General features: G+C 38.8%; 1 protein-coding gene and 1 long non-coding RNA gene across 2 annotated transcripts in view; both read left to right on the forward strand.

Moving 5' to 3' along the window:
• LOC128365009 (B-cell receptor CD22-like) overlaps positions 1-18,820 on the forward strand; it is a 34,965-nt gene extending 16,145 nt beyond the window's left edge. Inside the window, exons 4-11 of the mRNA XM_053325626.1 lie at positions 1,823-2,050; positions 2,649-2,918; positions 3,408-3,529; positions 5,317-5,401; positions 5,630-5,668; positions 16,148-16,411; positions 18,037-18,297; positions 18,813-18,820. Coding sequence (XP_053181601.1) covers positions 1,823-2,050; positions 2,649-2,918; positions 3,408-3,529; positions 5,317-5,401; positions 5,630-5,668; positions 16,148-16,411; positions 18,037-18,297; positions 18,813-18,820 — 1,277 coding nt within the window. The remainder of the gene's footprint in view (positions 1-1,822; positions 2,051-2,648; positions 2,919-3,407; positions 3,530-5,316; positions 5,402-5,629; positions 5,669-16,147; positions 16,412-18,036; positions 18,298-18,812) is intronic.
• Positions 18,821-19,305: 485 nt separating this feature from the next.
• On the forward strand, positions 19,306-21,149 carry LOC128381067 (uncharacterized). The gene is made up of 3 exons (XR_008323531.1): positions 19,306-19,407; positions 19,503-19,563; positions 21,044-21,149. It is a non-coding gene; the product is annotated as an uncharacterized LOC128381067 (long non-coding RNA).
• Positions 21,150-21,702: the final 553 nt, after the last annotated feature.

Raw genomic sequence — 21,702 nt, forward strand, 5'->3', positions numbered from 1 at the left:
TGTCTCTGAAGTCAGAGAGATGAGAGGAGCAGCTATGGGTTCAACGGCAGCAGCGAGTGCATTTGTTGTCTTCCTTCTCTCTGTGTCAGGTACTGTATATCTACCATTTACACTACAGGTACATTGTAGCTTGTTCAGAGCAAACTGAAGAGAGTTTCAGAGAGAAAAAAGCATTAATTCTCAGGTTGACATGTTTGTATTTGACCTGTAAAGTGATACACAGTCTCTCCTTAAAACTCTGCAGCCAAGAGGCATAGGTTTGATTTTATAATTGTTGGAAGATTTTTTTTTTGGTTATCCAATACACACATTTATGTAGACTTGCTCACATTTTGATTGAAAAATATATTTAGTATATATATAATTTGTCCAAAACAGGATTTGAATCATGTGGATTGTTTCTGCACTTAAAATTACATTTTACTCATTTTAACGTTAAAATAATAATTGAAACTTAAGTATGATTGAGTTTCCTTTCATGTAATGTTAATCCAAACAGTCTACTGCACTTTGTTTCTCACAGTGGTTTGGTGGTTAGCACTGTTACCTCACAGCTAGAAGGTCTTGAGTTTGATACCTGACTGGGGCAGGGTCTTTCTGTTTGCAGTTTGCATGTTCTCCTTTTGCTTGTTTGGGTTTACAAAAACATGTATGATGGTTCCTGTCAGTTCCTGTGATGAAAGCACTGACGCAGATCTGGAGTTAGTCCCTGGCCGCTGCACAATGGCTGCTCACTGCTCCTAATACTTAAGATGAGTTTAATGTAGAGAATGAATTTCACTGTACAACTTATTTTTGTTTTCTAACCAAATCATGAACTTACTGAGGGCAATTTTATAACACCAGAGCTTGCTGCTTCACCATTTTGTCTCTAGCTTACATCCAAATCCATGCCAACTGTATGAGACATTCACTTTTGTTTCTTTAAATCTGACATCAAGCAAACTAAATATTTGTATACCTGTTCTAGTTTCCTTTGCAGGTTTAAAAACTGAAACACCTCCATTAATGTAAGTAAAAGTAACCTTTTCCCTCAGATGTTGTTATAAATCTGATTGTGGTTTCTGATGTGCTCTGTGTTACAGTGGTACAGGGTCAGAATGACTGGGGAGTGACTTACACTCCTACTCACATCTGTGCCTTAAAAGGATCAACAGTGGACATAAAATGCACCTACAGATACCCATACAGAGTCAATAATGTTGATACTGCAGTTGATGAAACATTCTGGTTCACTAAATTGAGTAATAAAGAAGCTGTGGATCTGAGAACAGACCCAGAGTACGCAGGTCGTGTGCAGTATCGCTGTGATAAGAACGACTGCACTCTGAGAATCACAGACCTGAGAGAGAGCGACTCAGCTGAGTACAAGTTCAGGTTCACAACAAACCAACCAGGAGGGAAATATTCTGGTTCACCTGGAGTCACTTTGACTGTCACAGGTAACATTTTATTTGAAATGGAGCAAAGCATTAGTTCAAGCAGAGCACAGAGCTTTACCAGCTACTTGGCTACCAGCTGACTAATAACGGTCATCATATCCAAAGGAGTGTGTCCATTAAAAGTTTTTACTATTACTCTGCTTACATGCTAATGCTAACACCATCTGCTGACACAATCTCCTCATTATGTGCAAAGCTTTTCTACCAAATCTAAAATCATGACCATTTGCTATAAATGTTTAATTCCTTGATGTTGTGATCAGTTAGTTTTTAGCTGTTTCAGAACATTTAGGAAATGTTACTGTGAACATGTGAGTATTTTCTTGTCTGTACTGTGTGTTGACAGTTAATTCTGAAATTATATTTGTTTGTTGATCCAGGCCTCCAAGTGCATGTTGGACCATCTTCATCCAAACAGCATCCCACCAGGACAGAGCTGAAATGTCACAGTAATTGTCAGCTGCCTGGTCATCATTATTACATCTGGTACAAGAATGGCCAACAATTTTGGGTGTATACAGCTAACTTTAATCTGAACCAAATTAATCCTGATGACTACTACTCTTGTGCTCTATCAGGATACGAGTCTTTCCCCTCTCCTCCAGTGTGTGAGTTTTCTCTTCTCTTCATTAACACAAAACTGTGTGAAAACTGTGACCCAAATAGTTTACAAGAAGACAGATCCAGTTTAAACTCTTACACTACTTAATTTATACTGTGTACTTTTACACAAACCAAAATGTTGTTTCTTTTAATAACATGCTAGCTTATGCTAAGGTGTGTAAGTGTAGTTAAGTACAGGACACATAATCCAAGCAACGTGATGTCACAGCAGGATTTATAGAAAGAAACAAAACAGGTGAGTGACAGTGAGGAAGGTAGACCCACAATTTCTGAATCTATACGGCCAATAACATTTATTGCTACGACAACTCAGCAAGCAGAACACACACACACACACACACACACACACACGCACACACACGCACACACACGCACGCACACACACAGAGAGAGAGGAAAATAATTGTAGAAAAGGACAGTTGAGTCAGTACAAGTATACAGTATAAAAGTGAAAATTAATTCTACTTTATTTTATTTATCCTTGCATGCATTATTGTCTTTAGTATATAGTATAAATTATCAGAAAATGAAACAGACTTTGTCATTCTTATCTTCAAGTTCATATGTGTTCATCTCCTCCAGATGCTCCAAAGCTTCCCTCTGTGTCAGTGAGTCCCTCTGGTGAAATCATTGAGGGCAGTTCAGTGACTCTGACCTGTAGCAGTGATGCTAACCCAGAAGCTAAATACACCTGGTACAAGAAGAATGTAAATCCAGACCTTCAACCTCTCAGTAAAGAACCACAGCTTGTCTTCAGCTCCATCCAGTCCTCTGACTCTGGAGAGTATTACTGTACAGCTGAGAACCAGCTGGGGAAGAAGACATCCGAATACATCTTTATTGATGTGAAATGTGAGTGAAACATGCATGTTTTTTCAGGTTCAAATTCAGACTTGTACATTTCAGTTATTTATAAGAACAGCACACATGAATCAACATTTTTGTGATAGCCAGATTGCTCATTTTCAGCTCCAGTCTTTTGGGGAGATGTTTTGAAACCATTGATGTGATGGCTAAAAGTTAGAGGCAGAAAATAAGAAGATGTCACAAAGACAATAACAACAAAACATGCATTTAAAAGACAGTTCACAAGTCATGCAGAGACAGCAAAACATGATTAGAACATCCACTATTCATCCATCCATTCATCCGCCTTCAAGTTTTCAGAAGTAATCATCACCTTAAATTAATATGTGTAAAAACATCTTTTATAGGTGCTCCAAAGACCTCTTCTGTGTCAGTGGGACCCTCCTGATGCTCATGTCCTAGTTTTTGTTTGTGTAAAGATGAACCTCAGCAACAATACTGATTAGTTTTGTCTCTATACATATTACCCTCCAGATGCCCCAAAGGTTCCCTCTGTGTCAGTGAGTCCCTCTGCTGAGATAGTGGAGGGCAGTTCAGTGACTCTGAACTGTAGCAGTGATGCTAACCCAGCAGCTAATTACACCTGGTACAAGGAGAATGAAGACTCACCAAAAGCATCAGGACAGATCTTCACCATCACTGATGTCAGACCTGAACACAGTGGGAATTATTCCTGTGAAGCCCAGAACAGAAGAGGACGTCATAACTCCACCTTACATCTGACTGTTGTGAAAGGTACGTTTTTCCATTCAGCTACATGCACACTGCACTCACTCTTTATACACCATGTGATGTGATGCGGGGCGGTTGAGGAGAGGGGGGGGGGGGGGTGTTTGTGTTTGTGTGATTCATTGCTGACAGAAGAAATCAGCTAACTTCAAATCCTGGTGAAGAAAGATCTGAGCAAGAAAAAACTCTGAATTTACTTGTCAGTGTGTTTCTTTTTCACAAGTTATATTTCAAAGGATTATTTGACCTCTGATTAGGCTGAAGTGATGCAGACTTGTTATATTTAACTATTGGAGAGAGAACTGCGCTCATGAATATAAGCAGCCAAGGTGAGATTCCTTCACTGCTTTGCTTCACTCTATGAGCTAAATACTACAAATATTTAGCTGCTGCATTTTTTCATTTAGTGGAGGAAGTTGCGATGTGACCAGGAGTATTCAGACACATCAGATCAAGAAAAGGTTTTGGGACAAACTGTGGACACACTAGGAGTTAAATCTCTAGCTGGTGGTGGAGAAATTGGAGTTTCTGCTGAACGACTGTTTTTCAATGTAATTTGTCTCTTTTAGAGATTTATAATTCTTGTCTCAAATGCAGGAGCTTTAAAGAATGATGTCAGGAATTTAACATATGTCACAACAGCACCCTCTACTGGGGCAATTGACATTTGTTATCTGTCACTCAGCAATGCATCACACACCACCAGCTGTGCTGAGTGAGGAAGCTGCAGGAAGAGAGGAGAGCTCACTGTAGCTGCTTACACTGTTTTTATTTTTACTTGCAGAATTCATAATCCAGATGTTTACACTTATTCTAGTTAATGCCCTAATTTATCTCTCAGCCTTCACAGAGCTAGATGGATAAATCTGCAAGTCTGATTTCTGGTTTATAATAGCTCATTGCAAATATATCCATGCTGATACATCAGAATGACTTCAGTGTCAGTCTAAAGAGTTTCAGCTGAACCATTAAACATACTGCAGGCCGACAGGCTGCTAGATAATCCGGCTGTATTGAGCTTTATCATTATTATTATTATTATTTCCAAATTTATATGCACATACAACTTATTTGCCTTGGTGTTGTAGTGTGTAACAATCAAAATATGCAAGTTAAGAGAAAATACAAGTACCACATGTAACATAATGATAAATAATATAAAATAGAAAGTTACAATAAAACTGTTTAAAATATATTCTAAACTGAAAAGAGCTGTTAGAGTTAAAAAAATTAATACAACTGAATATAACATGCTAAACATGCTGTAACACCCAGCTTAACTGTCAGTGTTTTCTTTTCATCACTGTTTCCCAGGAACAGGAACATCAATAGCTGCTGGAATAACAGCTGCTGTTCTCCTGCTTATCATGATCCTCTCTGTCTTTCTATGGATGAGGTAAGCAGTTCTGTTTCACTGAATCATTGTTCAAAATTCAGTCATTTGTGTTTTTAATTAATTCTCCTCATCAGGAAAAAGAGAGCCTCCAATCAATCGTCTGAGGCTGAGGAGAGACCAGACGACAGAGAGAGGGTGAGGAGGGAGAGTTATACTATTCTATCCTGGTTTCACACTTCCACACTCACTATCTTAAAGTGACACTAGAAAACTCATCTGACTGTGAAGCTCTTCATGTTGTTATTTAATCATCCACAGCCGGAGCAAGATAACACTCTGTACGCCAGCCTGGAGTTGTCCAACAACCAGGAAGATTCTCTCTACTCCGACCTCAGATCAGCTCGTCATATATAACACAGTAACAATGGTCTTCTGTCAGGTTTTTTATTTGTTTTATTTGCCTGTTACATCATTAGGGTCCGAGCGGCGCAAAGTCCTATTGTGTCTGTGAACCAACATGCATGGGGGGGGTGGGTGGGTGGCGTTCACCGCTTTAATTATTATTATGACTGTATAATTTGTGTAATATCTTCAGATTCACCTGATTCATTGTTTTAATTTCCCCTCTCAGAACCAGAGTTCAGCAAACTGGGGAAGATCCATCTGCACTGTACAGCACAGTCAACTAAATACGAACATATCAGCAATCTCACCTTTGTTTGTTTTTTATTTTTTATTACCTCAGCAATCTGAAGTGAAGAAAAAAGAAAAGCTCCAGCACATTTTGTCGTTTACTGCTCTGATATTTATTTAAAGGGAACAATTGTGCTTTTGCTTACTCTCAGTCATGTACCTAATGTCACAGTGTCAGATGCTCATGTTAAAAGTGGTTGACATGTCAAAAGATGAGTCAAACATATATAGAAGTAATCCCTGTGAGTTTTATAAATATCTTTCAGCCTAAGCTGACAAATGGCTTTAGTGTCAAAATTATATTTAATGAGACCATAATTTACCAAATGAACATCACACTGTATTGAAGAAGACTGGAAGGGAGCAATTGAGACCATAAACTCACTGTCAAAGCTTTTTTGGAGTCAGTGGAGTCTCCCCCTGCTGGCTATTGCAGAAATTGCAGGTTTTTTTGACCTGGAACTACCCACTTGATGTTAATCAGTGTCACCTGTGTTAAATGACTGTAAATTAGGAAAAGAATGGAAGTCGGGATTAGACCAGAAAACCTGTCTACTCAAGTTACAATAGTTATAGTGGAAATGGGTGAGAAAGAAGGGATTTTGATGAATTAATCTGAGATTATTCAAGATTTGTGCTTCTCTAATTTCTCTAATTAATTGATTTTCTAATTTTGGTTTTAGTTAATATTGTAATAATATCTTATATCTGTTCTTTTGTGCTGATTTATTTCTCACTGCTGCAGAGGGCGACAGCGGGCAGAAAGTTTCTGCTTTAAATATAGTTTTTATGTGTATTTTCAAGGATCTGAATGTATTTACCAGCTATGAAGGCAAATAAAATGTAAACCCTATCTTTAAATCTGTTTCTTTTGTGCTGATTTAATTCTCACTTTCCTGCATTGTAATTGTTTAATATAATTTGGGATGTTGGTAAAATGAAGATGCATAGAAAGAGTTTGTATTTAACACAAGACATTAATTGTCGTGTTAGCTGTTTATCCTCTTTTCAGTGCATTTAAACTCTTTGGGGTCACTCAGTGAAGCAGAATGTGTGGAAGTTTACTGAGTATGAAGCCTTTTCAGTATAACAGTCCATATTTCTTGGTGACAGCTGTAGATCACTGACTGAATCATTTTCATACTTAGACACCTCGACTGTGAGAGTTTGTTCAACTACTGTACAACAAGGTCACCAATGTGAACAATCAATGCTTCTGAAACTGAACCTGTAATTGTAATGATTAATGAATTTAATATTAAGTGTAAACAGATTAAGAAGAAACTCAGCCATAAAAACTAAAAACTACTGAGTAAATTTAAATGTGTGTAAACAATCAGTGATGATGGTAAAATGTTGTCTCAGGGTTGTGATTCAGTATCTCTGATGTTTCACTGCCCTCTAGTGGTGAAGCTTCAGTGTTGCAGATTCAGGCTTCATCACTGAGGTCTCCCTCCACTGTCTGCTTTAAAGGCTCAGTTCACCTGAATAACAATTAACATATTTTCTCACTGATCTCATGAGATGTCTAGCCCTGCAGATAGTTTTAAATTCATTACTTTCACATTGTGAGATTTGGGTATTTTAATATGTTGTTGTCACTATTTAAATAGACGACGTCTCTTTACACAATCTATCTGCCAGAACCAATAAATACTTTTTTAAATCTATGACCTCAAAATTAATCAACTTTTCCTGTTCAGTTGAACTGTATCATGGTTCACAGGTCAAAGAGATGAACTTCAGAGAGCATCGGTGCATCTTTAAGCAGCTGAAGAACTGATTTCTGATGTGCTCCGTGTTACAGTCAGACTAGGGCGATTGCTCTTAGACAACAAGAGAAACTCACCTTCCCCTAAAATCAGCAACATCACATCAAATCTGCACTTGAATGCGTTTGATTTTACAACCTTTAACCAGCTGTTTATTGCCGACTCTGTTATTTTCCGACATGATTTCCTTATCACACACTGGCAGTCCGCCGCAGACTTCAGCGGTGTTCAAAGACACTTCCTCCAACAGCTGCTTTGGGCGGGACAAGCCACGATAAGACGCTCATTGGATAATGTGACAAACTCGACAAACTCGTCCCGCCCCTGGACCCTGAGCATCTCTGGTAGTCAATAGAGCAGTGGGCGGGTCGGACGCTCTGCTGCTGTATGATGATTAGAGGAAATGTTTGATAGACAGCTATAGGAAGGCTGACTCCTCTGAGTGTAGTTTTGCCGATGTGACCTGACTTTCTCGCTAAATCTGGCGACTTTCCAACCCTTCTTAGAAGCGACTATCGACAAATCTAGCGACTTTTTCTGGTGTTATTGGAGAGTTTTCTGATGTTTTGGAGACTCTGACATGAAAGCACGTGTCACTCTGTCCTCAGCGAGCAGCGAGTGCTGCCGCGAGCTCCTCCCCCGTACCAAAGCACTGAGCTTCCTCTGTTTAAAACACCAGCAGCCGCCACTAAGTCAGAGTGATTGTGAATGAGTGAGTTTACAACTGTAGATGTAAAACATTTTGTGATTTACACATCGATCTCTATCATTTTTGATTGACTTTAATTTTGTATTTGTTTCTTAATACATACAATAAACACTGTGATCAGCATGTCACTTCTTACTTCACATACTGATGCACTACATCTCTTTGAACTCATGGTGGTGTATTCAGTGTCTCAACATGCACCAGAAGTGTGAGGAGATGCATCAAATCAAATGTCACACATATGTCACGTGTTTTCTTTAGACACTGAACTGTCCACACACTTAAAAAGAGTGAGATGACAAAAGTGTCTCATTATTTCACTTCTCTCTTTAAATTGCTAAAAGGCCCGAATACTCATCTGTTATCCTCTCTAACATAGATCATGTCACATACGCCTATACTGTCACGTTGGCCCCTCATGCATATTCATAATAATAATAAAGAGGAAGGAAATGTACTCATTTAAGTTAAGCCTGATATCTGACTTCTGCTCACAGACCACAGAAGACGAGCATCTTAACAGACAACACCCTTCTCTGCTGTGAGTAGAACAGTTTACTGATCTGACTATTACATGTTGTGAACATTATTTGATGTATTTTAATGTCTTTCGTCTTTCTGTGTCAGGTACTGTATATCTGCATTTACATTGTAGGACATTTAGGTTTGATGTGTGATGATGTGTGATGCAGTATGATCAATAACTCAAATTTTACATCAAACATTCACTTCTGTTTATTCCTGTGTAAGCTATCGCTGTTGAATGAAGTCAAAATAACATCAGCATTGATTGCTGAACACTGTAATAAGATGTTTAGATGTGTCTGCGTCATGAGTGGTGGGGGTGGGGCCTGGCTGATATGGTTTGTCCTCCCTCCCTCCACAGATTGTTAGATGCATATATTTTTATTCATGCATATGAATATATTCATAGTTATATGATGGTACAGCAATGCACTGAGCATTTCATCTCATCCTGATGTTTAAACTCTGTTTGTTAATTTCTGCACTCTGTACTGTAGAGCTGGACAACTGTTTTAACTTTTACAGCTATAACAGTTTCCCCTCCCTTTGAGGTCTTATTGACACCTCTTCTATTTTAGCAGCTTTTCGTAGTTTCCAACACTTCATGTTCTGCATTTCTTTCTGGTTTTCACACTTAGCTGAGCAGCAACTTGACCACAGCACTGAGACTGCTCTTGTTAAGGACTTCAGGTCATTGACATGTTAAACTGGGCGGGACTTACTGGCTCAGTCCTAAACTGGTTTGAATCTTACGCAAAGGGCAGGAGCCTAGCTGGGACCATACAGTCTATGGCTGGGACACATATGCTTTATGCAAATGTATGTTCTCTTTTATACAAACGCACACACACAATAACCCACACACACACACACACAAACACACACAAACACACACTCACAGACACACAATCTCTCGCCCTCTTTCTCTCTCACACACACAAGAACCCACACACACTCTTTCTCTCTCTCTCTCTCTCTCTCTCACACACACACACACACACACACACACACACACACACACACACACACACACACACACACAAACAAAAAAAAAACACTTCCTCTCTCTCTCTCTCTCCTCTCTCTCTGTCTCTCTCACACACACACACAAGAACCCACACACACTCTCTACATACAGACAAACCCTCTCTCTCGCGCTCTCTCTCTCTCTCTCTCTCTCTCTCTCTCTCTCTCTCTCTCTCTCTCTCTCTCTCACACACACACACACACACACACACACACACACACACACACACACACAAACACACACACTGGACTATCGCAGCTTTTATTGATCAACTTGTAAAAACTTGTACTTCTGCCACTAGATGTCAGTAGTGAGTTATATTTTAGTGACAACAGATCATTTCTACTCTCCTTTCTGTGTTTACAGTATGTCTTTCACTTTCAGGGTTATTGTCAGTCAAATATCTGTTTCCAGTAATCTAACATTCATCTCATGATTTATTTCTGCTGCCTTACTGTAACACTAAAATTGTCTATTTCTCTGCTTTCTTTATACAAATCATTACATTTAGTTTTTGTTCTATATCACCAATTCACTGTCATGTAATTACATTTCTCCTTGTTCTTTGTTGCTTATTAAAAACAACATGACACCCAAAAGACAAATCCTCTTTCCCTTCTCCTGCTGTTTGGCTTGATGAGTCAGTGTTTAGTAAGACTCTCTTAAATAGTTAAATGAGTATCTGTTGTTTGCAGTCATATAGTTGGTGTATTCATTCATTTTGTGCCCAGATGTAAAATCATGATGGCACTGAAAGCTTTGTATTAAAATCATATTACTCTTATACTCAACCCTCCCTCTTAAATAGATTAAAAGAAATTCATAGTTTGCAATCAACACATCATTAGTTGTTGAGTTTCATCTACTGGAAACAGACTCATTTTTGCATGTTAATAATGTAAAGAGGAAGGAAATGGGGTTTATTTTTAACAGCTTGACTTCTGTCTTCTGTCTGCAGACCACAGAGAGACGTGATCTTATGAAGACAACGTCCTTCTACATCGAAGTCTTGTCTTTTTCCTTCTTGGACAGACATGTTTTATTGTCTCTGAAGTCAGAGAGATGAGAGGAGCAGCTATGGGTTCAACAGCAGCAGCGAGTGGATTTGTTGTCTTCCTTCTCTCTGTGTCAGGTACTGTATATCTGCATTTACACTACAGGTACATTGTAGCTTGTTCAGAGCAAACTGAAGAGAGTTTCAGAGAGAAAAAAGCATTAATTCTCAGGTCGACATGTTTGTATTTGATTTGTAAAGTGATACACAGTCTCTCCTTAAAACTCTGCAGTCAATGGACATAGCTTTGGTTCTATAATTGTTGGGAGATTTTTTTTTTGTTAACCAATACACACATTTATGTAGACTTGCTCACATTTTGATTGAAAACTATATTTAGTCACAGACCCGGCCCTAACCAATGTGGCGCCCTAGGCAAGATTTTAGGTGGCGCCCCCCTTGCATCGAAGTAAATTCCACTGCTGGTGTACATACTCACAAGAAACTGAATAGCTTTATCTTGGACATTCTTTTATTTAAAGAAAGAAATTGCCCAATCAAAATACTTAGAACAAATTAGAAAGAAATACAAAAAAATATGATATGAATATATGAAATGTAATATAAATAGCTTACATAAAGTATAAGATTTAAATACCCACAAAATAAAAAGTGTAAACAAGTGACATGCTGCTGCATCACTTCTGGGTGGTGCTGCTGAGGTGGAGGCAACAGGAGGAGCGCTTGATGCTGTAGGTGGCCCAAGATTTGCAGGAGTGGGACTGAGAAACCTCAACAGTGCATCTGAAGAGAGAAGAGGAGTATGTGACACCAGTCTAATAATAAATATGATATGATACATAATATGATTTCAAGAATAAAATGAAATGAAATAATATAAATGAAAAATCTAAGAGATACATGATGTTCACTATACTGTACATGTATAATATACAATGTACTTTTTCTGATATGCACATTATATAAGATTCAATTTTATTGTCATTACAACAAAATACTGATTAGCAGAATGCAAAGAAGCAGTAAACTGCAGTATAATATAGAACGTGGGAATGATAAGTTATGCTATAACATGAATGATGTGCACTTTAACACTGATGTAAAGTTTATCACTATAAACACACTTTAGACAATATGAACTGTAACACAACATACAGCTAGGCTTACAACTATAATAAAAGGGTGGAAAAGGAATAGCATTTTGATTGACTATTACAAGCAAAGAAAACCTTAGCTAACCAGATGTTAATAAAAATGCTGAATAGATCTAATATTTACACATTTCCCTGAGGAAACCCAGCGAGCACAAACCCTAATTTCAACGTTTGATTTCCGGTGTCGTGCCAAGATAGTTACCCCCGATAGAATTTCGGGGGTAACTATCTTGGCACGACACCGGTAAAAAACTTTCACTTTTCAACCAATTTTCAACGTCTTTTCACCGGTTACCATAGATACACGACTTTTAGACGTCTTTTCAACCAAAATGTGCTTGCTGGGAAGTAAGGTGGGAGTAGTTACATTACTATTTTCCATAACAACTTAGGCTCTTCCATAACATTAACTGGCGTTAAAACTAACAGTTTAACAACAAACCATGTTATGCTAATGGTTAACAACGTTATCGTCGTTCAGCAACACACAAATAATGTCATGACATCATCTTTATTGTAACATTACCTCTGTCTTTGTCTCGTTTTTCCTCCTCTTCTTTTCTTTTCTTCCTCCCCTGGGCACCAGACAGTTTGGGACGTTATGACATATTGTTGTCGAGCTTGCCTTGGGGTCACGTTAAAAAACGACCATCCTCCACCCAGGTAGCAGGTACAGTCTAATTAGTGGGGGGGGGGGGGGGGGGCGTCTTAGGAAAGTAACGTGTCATCATTATTATTATTAGTATTCCTATTTAACAGGCTTTGCTATGCAGTTAAATTAATGTGGGCTTATTATCTTCATATTAAGACATGATACCAAGTAGTTAGAATAGTGGAAGTTACATTTTTTTCTTCCCCCGTTTGTGGCGCCCCCTGGATGGACGGCGCCCTTAGCATTTGCCTATACTGCCTATGCCACGGGCCGGCCCTGTTTAGTCATTTAGTTAATCATTCATCCAAAACAGGATTTGAATCATGTGGATTGTTTCTGCACTCATTTTAAAATTAATCCAAGATTTAAATTAATAATTGAAATTCAAGTGTGATTGAGTGTCCCTTCACGAAATGTTAATCCAAACAGTCTACTGCGCCTTGTTTCTCACGGTGGCTTGGTGGTTAGCACTGTTGCCTCACACTTTCTGTATGTAGTTGAACAAAAACTTGTATGATAGGTTAATTCTTCTATCAGTGCCTGTGACGAAAGCACTGACACAGATCTGGAGTTAGTCCCTGGAAGCTGCACAATGGCTGCTCACTGCTCCTAATACTTAAGATGGGTTAAATGTAGAGACTGAATGTCATTGTACAAATAAATAGGAACAAAGCAAACAAAGTACCAAACACTGCTGAGGAAAACAAAGCAATGTTCAAACATGAGTCTATCTTAAAAACTTTCACTTGTTTTTATTTTCTAACCAATCATGAACTTACTGAGGGAAATCTTATAACACCAGAGTCTGCTCCTTCACCATTTTGTCTCTAGCTTACATCCAAATCCATGCCAACTATACGAGACATTCACTTTTGTTCTTTAGTACAGAAATGAAGCAAACTAAATATTTGTATACCTGTTCCCAGTTTCCTTTGCAGGTTTACAAACTGAAACACCTCCATTAATGTAAGTAAAACTAACTCTTTCCCTGGATGTTGTTATACATCTGATTGTGGTTTCTGATGTGCTCTGTGTTACAGTGGTACAGGGTCAGAATGACTGGGGAGTGACTTACACTCCTACTAAGATCTGTGCCTTAAAAGGATCAACAGTGGACATACGCTGCACCTACAGATACCCATACTGGAAAAATGACCGTTATACTAGAGTTGATGAAACACTGTGGTTTGCTAAAGAGAGTAATAATGAACCTGTGGATCTGGGAAAAAACTGGAAGTACAGAGATCGTGTGCAGCATCACTGTGATAACAACATCTGCACTCTGAGAATTACAAACGTGAGAGAAAGTGACTCAGCTGAGTACACGTTCAGGTTCATAACAAATCGACAAGGAGGGAAATATACTGGTTCACCTGGAGTCACTTTGACAGTCACAGGTAACATTTTATTGAAATGGAGTAAAGCATTAGTTCAAGCAGAGCACAGAGCTTTACCAGCTACTTGGCTACCAGCTGACTAATAATGGTCATCATATCCAAAGGAGTGTGTCCATTAAAACTTTTTACTATTACTCTGCTTACATGCTAATGCTAACGCCATCTGCTGCCACAATCTCCTCATTATGTGCAAAGCTTTTCCACCAAATCTGACTTCATAACCTTTTGCTATAAATGTTTAATTCCTTGATGTTGTGATCAGTTAGTTTTTAGGTGTTTCAGAACATTTAGGAAATGTTACTGTGAATATGTGAGTATTTGCTTGTCTGTACTGTGTGTTGACAGTTAATTCTGAAATTATATTTGTTTGTTGATCCAGGCCTCCAAGTGCATGTTGGACCATCTTCATCCACCAGTACAAAGCTGACATGTCACAGTAATTGTCAGCTGCGTGGTCATCCTTCCTACATCTGGTACAAGAACGGCCGACGAGCTGGGGGGAATACAGCTAACTTTTATCTGAACCAAAATAATCCTGATGACTACTACTCTTGTGCTCTATCAGGATACGAGTCTTCCCGCTCTCCTCCAGTGTGTGAGTTTTCCTTTCTCTTCATTAACGCATTGAGTGAAAACTGTGACCCAAATTTTACATGAAGTCAGACTCAGTTTTACCTCTTACACCTTTTCATTTATTCTTTGTACTTTTATCAACATAATTATTTTACTCATACCAAAATGTGATATTAGTTGTTTCTTTTAATACCATGCTAGCTTGTGCTAAGGTGTGTAAGTGTTGTTAAGTACAGGACACATAATACAAGCAACGTGATGTCACAGCAGGATTTATAGAAAGAAACAAAAGAGGTGAGTGACAGCGAGGAAGGTAGACCTACAATATCTGAAAATGTGGGGCCAATGACATTTTGTGTTACCACAACTCAGCAAGCAGTCGGACAGCTGATTAACGACTAGTAACTGTGCTCCCACCAACAGGAGTCTAAAAATAATAAAAGTGACATCAAAAATAAAAGTGAAAATGCATTCTACTTTATTTTATTTATTCCTGTATTCATTATTGTTTTAGAGTATAACTTATCCAGAAATGAAACAGACTTTGACATTGTTATCTTCAAGTTAATATGTGTTCATCTCCTCCAGATGGTCCAAAGCTTCCTTCAGTGTCAGTGAGTCCCTCTGGTGAAATCATTGAGGGCAGTTCAGTGACTCTGACCTGTAGCAGTGATGCTAACCCAGCAGCTAAATACACCTGGTACAAGAAGAATGTAAATCCAGACCTTCAACCTCTCAGTAAAGAACCACAGCTTGTCTTCAGCTCCATCCAGTCCTCTGACTCTGGAGAGTATTACTGTACAGCTGAGGACCAGCTGGGGAAGAGGACATCTGAATACATCTTTATTGATGTGAAATGTGAGTGAAACTGCTTACACTTTACAACTTTGCATTTTTGTAAACAAAACAGCTTTTAGCAGATTAAAGACTAGTTAATTAGCCATAACCATTTGCTTTAAATGTTCAATTCCTCGATGTTGTGATCAGTTAGTTTTTAGATGTTTCAGAACATTTAGGAAATGTTACTGTGAACATCTGAGTATTTTCTTGTCTGTACTGTGTGTTGACAGTTAATTCTGAAATTATATTTGTTTGTTGATCCAGGCGTCCAAGTACAAGTTAGACCATCTTCACCCACCTGGACAGTGCTGACATGTCACCGCAATTGTCAGCTGCCTGTTCATCCTTCCTACATCTGGTACAAGAATGACCAACTAACTGAGGAGAGGACTGCTTACTTTTATCTCAATCAAATTAATCCTGATGACCGCTACTATTGTGCTCTATCAGGATACGAGTCTTTCAGCTCTCCTCCAGTGTGTGAGTTTTCTCTTCTCTTCATTAACACATTGAGTGAAAACTGTGACCCAAATAGTTTACAGGAAGTCAAATCCAGAAATTGCAAAAAAGGACAGCTGGTTAATTACTAGTAATTGGCAGTCTGCTCCCACCAGCTACCTGCATTAAAGAAAGTGAGTACTTGGGACAGTACTCTGGTCAAACAAAAATTAATTCTACTTTATTGTATTTATTCCTGCATCCATCATTGTATTTAGTATACATTATCAGAAAATGAAACAGACTTTGACGTTCATATCTTCAAGTTAATATGTGTTCATATCATCTCTCCAGATGGTCCAAAGCTTCCCTCTGTGTCAGTGAGTCCCTCTGGTGAAATCATTGAGGGCAGTTCAGTGACTCTGACCTGTAGCAGTGATGCTAACCCAGCAGTTAAATACACCTGGTACAAGGAGAATGTAAATCCAGACCTTCAACCTCTCAGTGAACCACAGCTTGTCTTCATCTCCATCCAGTCCTCTGACTCTGGAGAGTATTACTGTACAGCTGAGAACCAGCTGGGGAAGAAGACATCTAAATACATTGTTGATGTGAAATGTGAGTGAAACTGCTTTTTTAACGCCAAAAACTGTTTACAATTGACAACTTTTTTTTGAACCAAAACTCTTTCAGCAGATCATGTTTTTTCACGTTCAATTTGCTGTAATAGTAAATATAACAGTTCTGTTCACTTAAATTCAGACTTATACATTTAAGTTATTTATAAGAACAGCACACATGAATCAACATTTTTGTGATAGCCAGATTGCTAATTTTCAGCTCCAGTCTCTTGGGGAGATGTTCTGAAACCAGTGATGTGATGGCTAAAAGTTACAGGCAGAAAATAAGAAGATGCCACAAAGACAATAGCAACAAAACATGCATTTAAAAGACAGTTCACAAGCCATGCAGAGAAAGCAAAACATTAATATAATATCCACTATTCATCCATTCACCAGACCACCTTCAAGTTTTCAGAAGTAATCATCACCTTAAATTAATGCGTAAATACATCTTTTATAGGTGCTCCAAAGACCTCTTCTGTGTCAGTGGGACCCTTCGGCTGCCCATGTCCTAGTTTTTGTATGTATAAAGATGAACCTCAGCAACAATACTGATTATTTTTGTCTCTATACATATTCTTCCCCATAGATGGTCCAAAGCTTGCCTCTACATCAGTGAGTCCCTCTGCTGAGATAGTGGAGGGCAGTTCAGTGACTCTGAACTGCAGCAGTGATGCTAACCCAGCAGCTAAATACACCTGGTACAAGGGGAACCAAACACTGCAACAAGCACCAGGAGGAAATTATTATTTTACTTCCATTAGCTATAAAGACAGAGGATCCTACCACTGCAAGTCTATGAATAATCATGGCCAGATCAACTCTACATCTCTATTCATTGATGTCCACTGTAAGTACAAAACAATATAACAGTATGTTGAGATATGTTGAGAGTTTAGGCTGGTGGAGGAAACACAGTGTACTAAAATAGAAAGATTGAAAGGCAGATTCTAGTATGGCTGCATGATATGAATTAGTGCACTCTACGCCACTTAAAAGTAAAATAATCAAAAACTGCCCCCCCCCCCCCCCCTTCGTCCTTTGGTCCCTCCTGCTGCTCATATCCTAGTTTTTTGAATATAGAGATGAACCTGAGAAAAAAATAGTGATTAGTTTTATGTCTTTACATATTACCCTCCAGATGCTCCAAAGCTTCCCTCTGTGTCAGTGAGTCCCTCAGCTGAGATAGTGGAGGGCAGTTCAGTGGCTCTGACCTGTAGCAGTGATGCTAACCCAGCAGCTAAATACACCTGGTACAACAAGGGAAACCAAAAGCTGCCTTCAGGACCAGGAGGAAAATATAATTTCCTCTCCATCAGCTCTGAGGACAGAGGGATCTATTACTGCAAGTCTGAGAATCAATATGGACAGAACTCTACATCTCTATTCATTGATGTCTGGTGTAAGTACAAAACAATATAACAGTATGTTGAGATTGTTCTGAGTCATCTGAGTTTAGGCTGATAGAAACGTAATGTTATAAAATAGAAATACTAAAAGGTGGATTCAAATATGGGCTCTTTTTCTTTGGTCCAACAACCCAAGTTGAATTTTGTACGTATAAAAGTCAACCTGATAAAAATACGTATTTATTTTATCTCCATACATATTGATCACTAGATGCTCCAAAGCTTCCCTCTGTGTCACTGAGTCCCTCTGCTGAGATAGTGGAGGGCAGTTCAGTGAATCTGACCTGTAGCAGTGATGCTAACCCAGCAGCTAATTACACCTGGTACAAGAAGAATGAAGACTCACCAAAAGCATCAGGACAGATCTTCACCATCACTGATGTCAGACCTGAACACAGTGGGAATTATTACTGTGTAGCCCAGAACAGAAGAGGACGTCATAACTCCACCTTACATCTGACTGTTGCAGCAGGTAAGTTTTCAATTCATTCACACATGTATACATCAGAGGTCCACCATATGATAGTATGTAGGTGCTGGGATTTTGGTTGGCAATTTAACAATACACGTTGCAAGTTAAACCAACCATGTGAAACTCTTCATTTTAGTAGCTACTGATGTTGTGTGTTTGAGGAAGTGAATGGTAGTCTGCACTAGAGGTTTTTGCATTGACTGACACTGTAGCTCACACTTGGAATTGAGGACATAAATCATTATGAAAACTAAAAATATTGTTGTCTTTAATTGATGAGATTTCAGAACGTGGTAACACAACTAAAACAACAGAAATAGGGCAACTAATTTCCAAGAGAAAACAAGCTAACTGTGCAATGTTTTCTCACACCATAATTCATAGACATGCAGTTTACAGACAGACTTCCCGGTTTCACGTTTAGCTAATTGCTGTAGTTGACTGCACACACTAATGAGAAGTTTTGTATACTTACTTTTTTTTAAAACCTCCAAATCTGTTTGCATGTTTACTAGCTATTTGACTGTCTGACTGCTTTCACACTGTAAAAGTTTGTGGAGTGATGTCCTTGTGTTTCCGCATAATTACAGTTAACTTGATGTACAATGCCCATGTGCCAAACAAACAAAGGCAAGAATTAACTACAAAAAAAGATCTAAGTTGTATTAAACTAAACATTTTCTGTAAGAGGCCTGTGTGTTTATCAAGTATGAAACTGTGGTACGATACAAAATGCTAAATATTTAGTGCTAGCACATAAATGGTCCAAAACTGTATTTGTTTTGGATGGATGGACCATATGGATATCTCTAAGCAGGCCTGGCTGAGAAACATGAACTGATAGAAAATCTTCATATTTAGCTGCATATTGTCATTTAGTGGAAATGCTACCATCTGCCATGGAGTAGACCCTGGATGTACTGAAAGGGTTAAATCTCCCAGAGTTTGAGGATCCCACATAGCAATGCCATTGTCTCCTATGGTTTTGTTTTGGTGTATCAGTGTTGTATTTTATCACCATTACCCAGGAGCATGGAAAGCAACTGTCACTGGAACAACCACTGCTGTTCTTCTGGCCATTATACTATTCGTTGTCTTCCTATTAATAATGTAAGTAAGCTTGTTTTACTAAAGCGTTGCTTATTAATTACAGTTTGGTAGCTGAATTATGAAATAATTTGTTTTTAATTAATTCCCCTAACCAGTAAAAGGTGGCCCTTCAAGCAATCACCAGAGCCTGGAAAGATAGTTGAGAACAGAAACGAGGTGAGTAAAGAGAGTTCTATGAACAATTCTATGAAGAATTCAGTGAAATTCTTTGGTTCCTCAATTATTTCAAACTGTGCAACATGAAAACTCACTCAAATTGAGAAGCACTTGCTTGTATGTTTCTTTACCTGCCCTGATTTTTTTGATCTGGTTGATTACTTGAGGTTCTCCTGCTTAGGCCTTTCCACTAGAGCTAGAACTACTGTGGGAAGTTAAGAGATACCAGCTAGATAGACTTGAGCTCTACGTACAACACTAGCTCTGTATCCAGACTCATGAATCATGGCTCGACTATCTCCTTTTCGGGAGCTGTCTGGGGTGAAAGGCTTTTTGGGCATGTGTAGGGATAGGCTACTCAAAATTTACCCACTGAACATTCATAGTAGGCTATCTAGTAGCTTTCCTGAAGTATTCGAGTGACACCTATTTGGATTTGGTCACCCAGAGGACTTCTGAATGCCCTTAAAGTTTGTGTAAAGTAAGAATAAATATGTGTTCTGAGTTTGACATACCACAGAAAAGTGTGTTGTTAATCACCCTGCAAAATTTGAATGATTAAAAAAAATCGCCAAATATATGAAATTAGGCTTCAAAGTTGTGTAAAACTCAGCCTTTTTCTCTTTTCCCAAACGCTGTGGGAGTGCCCGCCGAGTCCGCTGAAACCCCGCCCCCTACCAAATGTCACCTGTCAATCAAAGTCACCACCTCTACCAGAAACATGGACGCCACTCTGAGAGCTTTCTGCTGCTAACTCGGCGGCTAACTCAGCTAACTGTAGACTGTAGTAGTGTGCCGAGTTCCAACGTGGAAGTAACTGCATTCTAGCAAAAGGCCACCAGGGGACGACCGTCTCTATACAAGTCAATGGAGAATTGTTTATGGTCTCAATCGCTAGTTTAAAGCCTTCTTCAATGCAGTATGATGTTTATTTGGGAAATTTTGGCCTCCCTGATTTTATATTTGACGATAAAGCAGAGTGAGCGTGCATTAGGGCTATGGCTACGTCGTGATTGACAGGTTGATTGACCAATGCGTGCGTGATTTTCAGACCCGCCCACTAAATCCTGAAGACAGAAATCTTGAAACAGTTTCTGAAGCCTAGCTCCACAATCCAAATCTAAATGGTTGAAACTTTTGACACCTTTTTTAGAAATACATTTATGACCTATTTAATGTGTTAAGAAGAAAATGTCTGAATTCACTTTACACAGTTTTTAAGTAAAGGCTAAGTTAGCCCTGATATTTGAAAGATGTTAAGAGTGAAACCACTATTGTCTGCCGAAATTACCTTTAGTGAATTGGGCATCATGCCAAGATGCCTCCTTGACATTTCCCTGTAGATGTTTTCCGTACACAAGTGGAAGGTGGCTTTGTAGATGACCCAGAATATGCTGGTTCAGATTATGTACCTCATCAATAAAATACCTTTAACATCCACCAGGAATAGTAGCATATAAAAGTACATTTGTCTTTGCAGTGTCTTCCCACTCCGGGGCAGCCGGAGGACCAGGATGACATTCACTATGCCAGTATCAAGTTCTCCAGTAATCAGACAGATGCTATTTACTCCAATGTCGGACCAGCTCGACTTCACAGACAAGCAGTAGAAGAAGAGGTTGTTGAGTACGCTGCTGTCAAATTTATCAGTGTACCGAGGTGAGAAGCTCTTCACACAATTTAGTTTAATTTCCTATTTTAACATTTTCCTGCATTCACTTGTTTTGTTTTCATTCTTACTCATATCATACTTACTTCATCCTCAGAACCAGCGATCAGGGAACAGAGGAGGACCCAGCTGCATTGTACAGCACAGTCAAGAAAAACTGATGAATACAAACTCTGGTCTGTCTTTTTTTATGTTTATAGTAGTTAATTATTTCATTTTTAGCCATGCTAGTGGCTGTGGAGATGGCCATGTCAGTCAGTTTTTCACTTGCTTGGTCTGTTGGAACAGCAATTGATGGTTCCCACAGGATAAATCCTACTAACTTTGGTGATCTCCTGATTTTAACTCTTGTGACACCAGCAAGTTGACAATTTTGTTTCTTAGTGACATGTCTTTACAACTGTTGGATGTGTTATGGATGGATTACCATTACGCTTGGTATAAATATCAATAGATTCCTGGCCCATCGA

The sequence above is a fragment of the Scomber japonicus genome, chromosome 2 (assembly GCF_027409825.1).
Source record: "Scomber japonicus isolate fScoJap1 chromosome 2, fScoJap1.pri, whole genome shotgun sequence".
NCBI lineage: Eukaryota > Metazoa > Chordata > Actinopteri > Scombriformes > Scombridae > Scomber > Scomber japonicus.